Below are 10324 nucleotides of genomic sequence, written 5' to 3' on the forward strand. Positions count from 1 at the left end.
GGCCAGGTGTTCACACAGGTGAGCAGCGTGTGGCTGGGCCAGGTGTTCACACAGGTGAGCAGCGTGTGACCCAGGTCAGGTGTTCACACAGGTGAGCAGCGTGTGGCCCCCTGCCAGGTGTTCACACAGGTGAGCAGCGTGTGGCTGGGCCAGCTGTTCACACAGGTGAGCAGCGTGTGGCTGGGCCAGGTGTTCACACAGGTGAGCAGCGTGTGGCCTAGGCCAGCTGTTCACACAGGTGAGTAGCGTGTGGTCCAGGCCAGGTGTTCGCACAGGTGAGCAGCGTGTGGCCCAGGCCAGGTGTTCACACAGGTAAGCATTGTGTGTCCCAGGCCAGGTGTTCACACAGGTGAGCAGCGTGTGGCCCCCGCCAGGTGTTCACACAGGTGAGCAGCGTGTGACCCAGGCCAGGCATCAATATTTAGCTTTCTGAGGACCCTCCAGACTGCTTTCCAAAGTGGTTGTATAAGTGTACATTCCCACCAGCAGTGTAATAGGGTTCCTCTTTCTCCGCATCCCCTCCAGCATTTGTGACAGTCTCTTTTAAGTTAAGTTGTTTCCCATCCAGATGTCAGCTCTATTTATTTCGTATCGATTAGCACCTTCTCTCCTTGAGTTCAGTGTGATGACACAAGCTGGTGTACAGCAGGGCTCGCTGGGGCCTCCCAGGAGGCAGGAGTGTGCTCCAGGCCCCCGTGGGCCGGACGCGTTCCGCAGCCTCAGGCTGACATAGGGAATTGAAGCCCGATGCCAAGGCTGGGTTGTGGCCCGCCTGTCATCTGCACTGTAAGGAGCTGGCAGAGATTGCAAGGCACAGGTGAACCACAGCAGGGGACCAAGTGTGATGTGGGTGTGATGTGGTCAAGCGGATTCTCCCCGATGGTCTGCACTGACTACAGAAGGAGGGTGGGCGTTTTAGCAAAGAGCTGAAGGGCAGGGTCCACTGGGCCAGGGCTCCGTGCCTGAGGTCTTCACAGACCCCTGTGTACATCTTTGCAGGTGTGTTGTACTCTCTGACCCCTTGAAGGACTCTTCTCGAACTCAGGAATCTTGGAATGCCTTCCTGACCAAACTCAGGACGCTGCTGCTTATGTCTTTTACCAAAAACCTTGGCAAGTTTGAAGATGACATGAGAACCTTGCGGGAGAAGAGGACAGAGCCAGGATGGAGTTTCTGTGAATACTTCATGGTGCAGGTATTGGGCTCAGTCGAGACCAGACAGCTTCCCTTGCCCTACCTCCTCCTTCCCTTTTAGTGAAACAGCCTTTGGAACAACCGTCACTTGTCTCATTTTATTTTATTTTATTTTTTTGGTCGGTGGGCTTGAACTCTGGGCCTGGGCGCTGTTCCTCAGCTCTTCAGCTCAAGGCAAGCACTCTACCACTTGAGCTACAGCAACACTTCCGGTTTTCTGGTGGTTTATTGGAGATAAGAGTCTCTTAGAATTTCCTGCCCGGGCTGGCTTTGAACCGCAATCCTCAGATCTCAGCCTCCTGAGTAGCTAGGATTATAGGCCTGAGCCACTGGCGCCCGGCACTTGTCTAGTTTTAAAAATCAACAATATAATAACCAGAGTGGATGGTTCTGTTCCTCTGGGAATATAGGTGTGAACCTCTGAGTCCAGTTTCATAGCTTGCTTTGTGATCTGGCTTTCAGTAAAGATGTGTTAAGGTGGTTGGAGCTTTTAAAGTTAGAGTTCACTATCAGCTTTTTCTCTCTCGTAAGAAGATTTGTTTGTTTGTTTATTTGGTGCTGGTCCTACGGCTTGAATTCAGGTCATGGGTCCTGACCCTTAGATTTTTCTCTTAGGGTTCATGCTTTACCATTTGAACCATGATTCTACTTCTGGCTTTTTTGTTGGTTAATTGGGAGATAGGAGTCTCCTGGATTCTCTACCCTGATCCTCAGATCTCAGCCTTCTGAGTAGTCACTAGCACAGGGTGGGGTAATATTTCTCTAAGTCAAAATTAATTCACAGTTAGAAAGGAGTAAGGAAGAAAGTTCTTGACACGTGCTGTAGCACGGATATAGCTTAACATTATGCTCAGTGAAAAGCAGGTCAGGGATGGACATTGTGGGACACTACTTTACCCCACCCAGACAGAGGCCCCTCAAGGGTCTAGTCCACAGATAGTAGGATGAAGCTGCCAGCATGGGGAGAGGGGTATTGTGCAGCGGTCTCAGCGTTTCAGTTTGGAGAGATGAGAAAATCCTGGAACTTGGTTGCACAGTAATGTGAATATACTTGAAACGTCTGAGTTACACACTTCAAGATGGGAGATCCTGACTGTAGTGTTAATACTTGGGAAGCTAAAGTAGGAGGATTGGGAGGTTGAGGCCACCCCAAAATTAAAGTTGGAGTGCACGCTCCCAAAAGTATTTCATAAAGGAAAAGAATAGGAGGTGAAGCTAACCCAGTAATTTTCCATGTGGAGCACCATCCACCAGCATGTTTCTGAGAAGCAGCAACACACACGGAGCTGGAGAGTCCTAGAGCGCTGGAATCTGCAGGCCAGGGTTCTCACCTGCCCTCTGACTCACGGTTAGCAGAGCACAGTCAGCCTGCTGGCCATGCCCAGACTCTGCTCCTTATGAAACAGGAATTTAATCCACCCAGGGTTCCTACTGGGAGAACTTCACTGTCCAGATAAAGAATCGGCTGCAGACTGGTAGTGCTGGAGTCTGGATCTGGCCTCTGTCTGGAATTCAGGGTGGTCCCTGGTCCTCGCCCAGTGAGCACTGCTTGGCCTGTAGATGTCAGGTTGGTATTCACAAACAGGGAGGTAGAACAGAGAGCACCCCCCTGTGAATGCCAGTGTGTCAGCAATCGCCTGTGTGCGAGTCATTTGCTTTACTGTCCAACGGTGGAAATCAGGAGAAAATCACCCTGCTCTGTATGTTTTCCTTCAACACACCCAGGCTGTGCACATTGCCCAGTGCTGCTCGGTACTGGGTGATGTTCACGTACAACTTCGGTGAGCTTATGGTAACTTGCTCAGGAGTAGAGATGGAAGATGCTAGGAGCCAGCAGTATGGCATGCAGTGGCGAGGATCAGAGGTGTTGAGGGAGGCCTGAAGACCTAGCTGGAAGCAGTAGCCTGAAGGAGGTGAAGAAAGTGCAGAGAAGCATTGCAACCCAGGAAGAGGCTGCATGTGCTCCCAAGTGTGAGGAAGAAGGACCGTAGAGGTGGGGCTGAGGGAGGGAGGCAGAGAGGCCTTGCTGAGAAGAGGCGAGATGGTGATGTGTGGAGGTCTGACGTCATCCTGGCTTCCTTCTCCTGCTTCTTTCTGACCCCCACCCCTCTGCGAGCGTACATGGAGCCGTGGTCATCGGAGGGGTTTGTGTGTCAGTGCTCAGCATCCTTCCCGTGCATAGCGCTGTTCCCTCCCACATGGCTGCCTGTGGCTCTGTAAGCTGATGGATGTTCTTCGGGTAAACAGGAGGAGCTGGCCTTCGTCTTCGAGATGCTGCAGCAGTTTGAAGATGCCCTGGTGCAGTATGATGAGCTGGACGCCCTGTTCTCCCAGTATGTCGTCAACTTTGGGGCTGGGGGTGAGTAGATGTTTCAGGGGCAGTGCCTTTGCCTCTGCGTATTCTGCCCTGCGTTCACGGACATCTGTCCAGCGATCATCATTGCTGTTGTTTTGGGGCAAGGATGTTAAGGATGGATTCATGGGATTCCTACAGGAAATGGAGTGAGAATTTAAAGTAATTGCTGTCAGCTTTGATACAGTGGCTCAAGCCTATAATCCTAGCTGCTGGGGGAATCATGACTCCAGGCCAGCCCAGGTGTAAGTCTGTGAGATTCCATCTCAGCCAGTGGCTTGGTGTGGTGTCTGGTACCTGTTAGCAGCTGTTGGGGCAGCACAGCAGTTAGGCCCAGTCACACTCTGCTGTCACCCCCAGCATCACAAATAGGAGAATTGAAGTCTAGGCTGGCCTGGCCATAAAATGAGACTGTCTAATGAATAACCAATGAAAAAGGGAGTTGTGGGTGTGGCTTCGTGACATAGAGCACCTGTCTTGCAAACACGAGGCCCTGAGTTCAGTTCTTAGTACCACCTAAAGATTAAAAAAAAAAAGAGTTACTATCAAATTTAGAAGAATCTCAGACAAGACAGAAAGTAGCTCAAGTGGCAGAGCACCAACTGGAGTGAAAAGCTAGTGAGAGCTCCAGCCCCAGTCCCACCTAGGCCTGGCACACACAGGGTCGGCATGGAAGAATCTCAGGTCAGAACAGCACTTACAGAGCTGCCTTTTGCAGGTGGATGGGAAGTGTGATTTCTGGACCTTACCAGCATGCTGCCCGTGCTTCTAACTTGCTGGCTCCCGGCTGTCTTACTCTGTGGTACTTGAGGTGTCCTTCTGATGTGTTGTGTGATGCTGTTACAATGGGTGCTCATCCATCTTTTAAGCTTTTTTTTTTATGCTGGTCCCGGGGCTTGAACTCAGGGGCTGGGTGCTGTCCCTGAGCTTTTTTGCTTCACCTAGCACTCTACCACTTAAGCCACAGCTCTAGAGACTTCTGGCCTTTTGATTGTTAATTGAAGATAAGATTCTCCAGACTTTTCCTGCCCAGGCTGGCTTTGAACCATGATCTTTGGATCTCAGCCTCCTGAGTAGTTAGGATGACCAGCACCTTTGAAACGTTTAAACAGTTATCCTAATTTCTTCTCCGAAAATTACAGAACCAGAAAGTGAACCATATACAGAGAAAACAGTGAATGATCATCATCATTGCTTTGGTAGAAGTGCTTCATATTTTCTGGACATCTCTGTTCAGCTGCTTTTCTTATTATTAGCCCTCTTGGTGTCTCTCCTTGCTGCCAGGCCAGGGGTGAGATGTTTTCACTGTAGCTTCTGCGTTTCTTCTGCTGTGCACCTTGTTGGACGGATGACTTGTTTTCTGCCTCTGGCTTCCATGCAGTGCATTTGTGATAGACACGTTTCCATGAGCCCCTGCCTCTGTGTCTGAGGAAAGGAAGTGGTTCAGGGGGCGCAGAGCCTGCTGAGAACCTGTGGGGGAGAGGGTGCTGGGACAGCCAGCTCCCCTGGCTCTGTCCTGAGAGACCGCAGAGGGTCGCCGTTCTACACGCCTGACCGCCACTTCCGGTTTCTGGAAATAAAGTCTCACAGGGACCTTCCTGCCCGGGCTGGCTTTGAACCATGATCCTTAGAGCTCTGCCTTCTCAGTAGTGAGGATTACAGGCGTGAGCCATCAGTGCCCAGCACTTGAGTTATTTTAAAATAAGGGGCTGGCCTTTATGCTCAGGCTGGCCTGATTTGTGATGGTCCTATCTTATGCTTCCTGTGTAGCTGAGATGACAGGTGTGTGCCACCATATACCCAGGTTCTGTTGGTTGAAATGGCGTCTGGCGGGTGTTTTGCCTGAGCTCACCTTTGTCGGTGGCCCTTCTGGGCTGCTTCCCCAGATAACTGGAACTATGCTAGCTGCTCTCCTAGTGGAGCACTCTTCTGGAAGGTCTGGTGTGGATATTTTACTCTGCTAAGATAGAAATGTAAATGTTAACTAAAGCAAACTATTAAAAATTAAAAATCAGAAAAGTTAGAAACACTTCCCTCTTTCTTTTTTCTTCTTTCCTTTTTGGTGCTGGTTGGGGGCTTGAACTCAAGGCCTGGATGCTGGTCCTATGTAACGTTGCTCGAGGCTCCTTTTCTACCACTTGGGCTACAGCTCTGCTTCCAGCTTTTCAGGGGTAGGGATCGTTAATTGGAGGTAAGAGTCTAACAGACTCTCGCCTGGGTGGCTTTGAACCAGGATCTTTAGGTCTCAGTCTCTTGAGTAGCTAGAATTACAGGCATGAGGCACCAGTGCCTAGCTTGTATTCATTTCTCTTATGCTGTGTATCTATGTTATATGCATACACATCTTTGAGAACACTTGTCTTATATTTTAGAATGTTTAGTTGGCTTTTCTCAGTTTAAAAATAAATGTGGGGCCACTTAAAATCCAGAAGTTAAAAAAAAATCCAGAAGTTGTGCCAGACAAAGTCATGCAGTTGAATGCTAATATTGCTTTGACTTTGCACTTGTCAGGCATCTTGCCAGCAAGAAACAAAATGCCCTTTCCTTCACGGAGTTCATGTGAAGGGACAAAGAAACACACAGCTCGTGTCCAGGAGGTCTAGTAGGTTCAGGCTGTACAAGGGGGTACATTTAGACATGGCTCAGGTGCGCTCAAGTCCACAGTCCATTGGTCTTGGGGACCTTCTGGGCATGGTAACTAGGTTGCGCTGTTGCCTGGGTGAGGACCCTGGGCTCAGCCCTCAGTGCCAGGACACATGGGAAGCCCTGTGAGTGCCCCAGGCTGTGGCAGTAGCTTGAGACAGGGTGGTGGGGGAGGGGGGTGTGAGGGTCCCGGCCCTAAAGCTGCCCGCTCTTCCCCAGCTTCTCGGTTGCTGGCAAAAACCTGAGCCAGCACTTTGATGATGTCGTTTGTCTAGACGGCGCCAACTGGCTGACTTTTTTCTGCCGGCCAGTGAAGAGCTGGCATGGACTGGGCCTCCGCAAGCCCATCGACATGGAGAAGCGGGGGCTGATCCAAAGACAGGAGGCTGCCCTGCTGGACCTGCGCGGCTACCTGTTCTCACGCCAGTGCACCCTGCTGCTCTTCCTGCAGCGGCCCTGGGAGGTGGCGCAGCGCGCCCTGGAGCTGCTGCACAGCTGCGTGCAGGAGCTGAGGCTCCTGGAGGTGAGTGAGGGCCAGGCCCGGCTGTGGGAAGGCCTGTCAGCTCCCCTGAACGCAACACATTGCTTATCAGTGACATAGTTTCTGTTTGCATTATTAACCGCTCAAAGGTACATTCTGCTCTGCATGTGATGAAGGTCACACTGGCCCAAAGCAAAGCAAGTCCCTTGGGTTCAAGGTCACTGAGATCTGCCCTGTGGGACCGGCCTTCCCTGGTGGTGCTATGTACCAAGTTTTGTACAGAGGTTAAATTTGCTTTCTTGGCAGACCCCTGCTGTGCAGGTGGCCACATGAGTGACACACATGCTGCGTGGCGCGGAGCCTCGTGGAGGATTGGTGGTGTGTCTGGGGAGGGGTCTGTGTGAGAAGCCAGTAAATGATAGAGGCTTTCCGTTGTTTATCTGCAGTGGGGTAAATGTTTCAGTCCCTTAAAAACCATTTCCAGGGCTGGGAAGCTGGCTCAGTGGTACCTGGGTTTGATTCCTCAGCACCACATAAGCAGAAAAAGCCAGAAGTGGCACTGTGGCTTAAGTGCTAGAGCGCTCACCTTGAGCTGAAGAGCTGAGGGACAGCGCCCAGGCCCAGAGGTCAGGCCTTACAACCAACCAAAAAAAAACTCCAAAAAACAAAAACCCCGTTCCCCCAGGGCGCTGAGCTCCTTCTCCGCCTGTCCAGCTGTGCACGTTGACGAGGTAAGGGCTTCAGAGACTGGGAATGTTGGCGTGTACAGAGCCCCGCTCCCAGCTCAGAGACATGCCCGTCCCGCCCCAAATCCCAGCCGGCTCTGCCTTCCGTGGGTTAGGTGGCTAGAACGTGCCGGTGACGGGTTTGGGTACAGGAGAGTCTGGTAGAGGGTGCAGTTCCTGTCACTGGGTGCTGGGTCCGGCCCAGTCACATGCCGTGGGACCCAGGAACGTGGGACAGTGCTGGGGTTAGCAGTGCTGGGGTGGCAGGCTACAGAGCAGCGAAAGCCCAGCAGGGCCCGTGCCTGCAGGCCCGCGGCTGCTCTGCAGGGAAGGGACCCCTTATCTCGTCCCTGCAGCCCTCCAGGCTCCCTGGAAACTGGGCGTCAAGGCTCCCTCGAGGAGGTGTCTGCCGCTGCCCGGCTGAGCGTGGGGAGTTAGTTGTAAAGTCACGACCTCAGCCCTTGTATGGACCTCGCACCGGTGTGTGTGTGTGGTGTGTACCGCTGCAGAAGGGGGCGTGTGGGGTCCCACTCTGCCAGGACCATGCTCGGCCCTGATGGCTGCTACCACAGGGACGGAGGCCAGGTGTCACCTGGCACTAGGGAGGGCTGAGAACATAGTTGCTCCCATGGTCTTAGGAGCAACTCCCAGGAGCCCCGGGGCCATGTTTTCAGGTAGCGTCTGTCTGTCCCCTCAGGCGGCTCTCAGGGTGTATGAAGGGTCATTGTTTTTGTGTGCCTCTCAGCCACACTGAGTGACCTTCCCTTGAGTGGACACTGTCCCCACACCCAGTGTGTTTCCTGCACCTCCCTGCAGCGATGCTGGCCTGTTGTGCCTTCTGAGCGGGGTGGGTGAACACTGCAGGCCCGAGCCTCTTCATCACCACCGCCTGCTCCCTGGCCACCGCCACACGTAGCCGCTGCTCTGCAGCACCTCCTACTGTGCTCCACTCCCTTACCCCTGCCCAGGCCCCAGGCCCTCAGCACGCTTGGCCTCTGTGTGAGTGGCGCTAGGATCGGTTTCAGGCCAGGCACGTTTCCGCTGCCGGTGGTGTGAGTGGTGTGGTGTGCTGCAGCTCTCCTGTGCTGGTGGTGTGAGTGGTGTGGTGTGCTGCAGCTCTCCTCTGCCGGTGGTGTGAGTGGTGTGGTGTGCTGCAGCTCTCCTCTGCCGGTGGTGTGAGTGGTGTGGTGTGCTGCAGCTCTCCTCTGCTGGTGGTGTGGTGTGCTGCAGCTCTCCTGTGGGGCTGGGGTTTGGAAGATGGGCTCAGGGGGCGGGGGGCTCGGCTGCCCCCCCCCCCCCCAGTCCACTCTCCTGTCTGCCGCGTGTGCCATGTGCGGCCACTTTCCACATCCTTGGGTTGCTTGGGTGATGCCCACTATGGTGACAGCTTATTAGTGTGGTGCCTAGTGCCTAGTGTGGTGTTAGATGTGCCGTGAGTGCCCTTAAGAACATCTCCTTGATCAGGGCTTAGAAGAGTGCAGGTGGCCAGTGTGTAAATCCTGGGGCTGACGTGACACAGGGTCATCCTCTCAACTTCATGTCACCTTTCAGGTCTGAGCCGAGGTCTTTGTGTAGGTTAGGTTTTGTGTTGTTGGCAGAACTAGGTGTGGATTCAGGGCCTGGGGCTTGTTGGTAAGGTTGCCTGCAACTTGAATCACATTCTAAGCTGTGGGTGGGCTTTTTTTTTTTTTTTTTTTTGGTCTTGGGGCTTGAACTCAGGGCGTGGGTGCTGTCCCTCAGCCTCTTTGTGCTCAAGGCGAGTGCTCTACCATTTGAGCTACTGCACCACTTCCAGCTTTTTCTGTGATTAATAATTGGAGATAAGGGTCTCACAGACTTTCCTGCCCAGGCTGGCTTTGAACCATGATCCTCAGATCTCAGCCTCCTGAGTAAGATTACAGGAATGAGCCACTGTGTGATGGGGGAGGGGGAGTTAAGGAGAGAAATTATGCCTTTAAAATTATATCTTAAATGTGCTTTATAGTTGGGATTAATGTGAAATTTTTATTCTGGAACTTTTTCTACATTTTTGTGAAAAGATTTAAAATCCAAAAACTCAATTATTTTCTGTGCATTTTCTTCTATTCTCAAAAAACAGATGGTGGCTGGTCATCGATGATGGTAGCTATTCAGGAGGCTGAAATCTGGAGGATTGTGGTTCTAAGCCATTCTGGGCAAGAGAGTTCCATAGGACTCCCATCTCCAGAGTAACCAGCAAAAACCCAGGCTGGAGACGTGGCTTAAGTGTTAGAGTGCCAGCCAAGCAAGCAAGCCAAACAAGTGTGAGGCCATCAGTTCAGGTTTAGATGCTGGCTAAAACTGACCCTGTCTGAGTCAGTTTTCTGCCAGATTCTTTCTTTGTATTCATGTCCATGCCAGATGGCTGGTTAGCGCTTGGGGCTTCTACTTGTAGTCCTCAGTACACTGACCTAGTGCTGCAGAGAGCGGCGGTGTGCAGCACTGACGGGAAGGCCTGGTCAGAGCACACAGGTGTAGCGTGTGTGTGTGTGTGTGTGTGTGTGTGTGTGAGAGAGAGAGAGAGAGAAAGAGAGAGACGGGCCTGGTCAGAACACACAGGTGCAGCACGTGTGTGTGTGTGTGTGTGTGTGTGAGAGAGAGAGAGAAAGAGAGAGAGACGGGCCTGGTCAGAACACACAGGTGTAGCGTGTGTGTGTGTGTGTGTGTGAGAGAGAGAGAGAGAGAAAGAGAGAGACGGGCCTGGTCAGAGCACACAGGTGTAGCGTGTGTGTGTGTGTGTGTGTGTGACAGGAAGACCTGGTCAGAACACACAGGTGCAGCACGTGTGTGTGTGTGTATGTATGTGTGTGTGTGTGTGTGTGACAGGAAGGCCTGGTCAGAATACACAGGTGCAGCCTGTGTGTGTGTGTGTGTGTGTGTGTGTGAGAGAGAGAGAGAGAGAGAGAGAGA

The 10324-nt window shown here is 52.4% G+C and overlaps 1 protein-coding gene across 1 annotated transcript in view; it reads left to right on the forward strand.

The window, feature by feature from the left end:
* Trappc10 (trafficking protein particle complex 10) overlaps positions 1-10324 on the forward strand; it is a 55973-nt gene that overhangs the window by 18552 nt on the left and 27097 nt on the right. The window contains exons 6-8 of the mRNA XM_013027357.1: positions 1000-1195; positions 3442-3553; positions 6466-6713. Coding sequence (XP_012882811.1) covers positions 1000-1195; positions 3442-3553; positions 6466-6713 — 556 coding nt within the window. The remainder of the gene's footprint in view (positions 1-999; positions 1196-3441; positions 3554-6465; positions 6714-10324) is intronic.

Source organism: Dipodomys ordii, unplaced genomic scaffold, assembly GCF_000151885.1.
Source record: "Dipodomys ordii isolate 6190 unplaced genomic scaffold, Dord_2.0 Scaffold103, whole genome shotgun sequence".
Taxonomy (NCBI): domain Eukaryota; kingdom Metazoa; phylum Chordata; class Mammalia; order Rodentia; family Heteromyidae; genus Dipodomys; species Dipodomys ordii.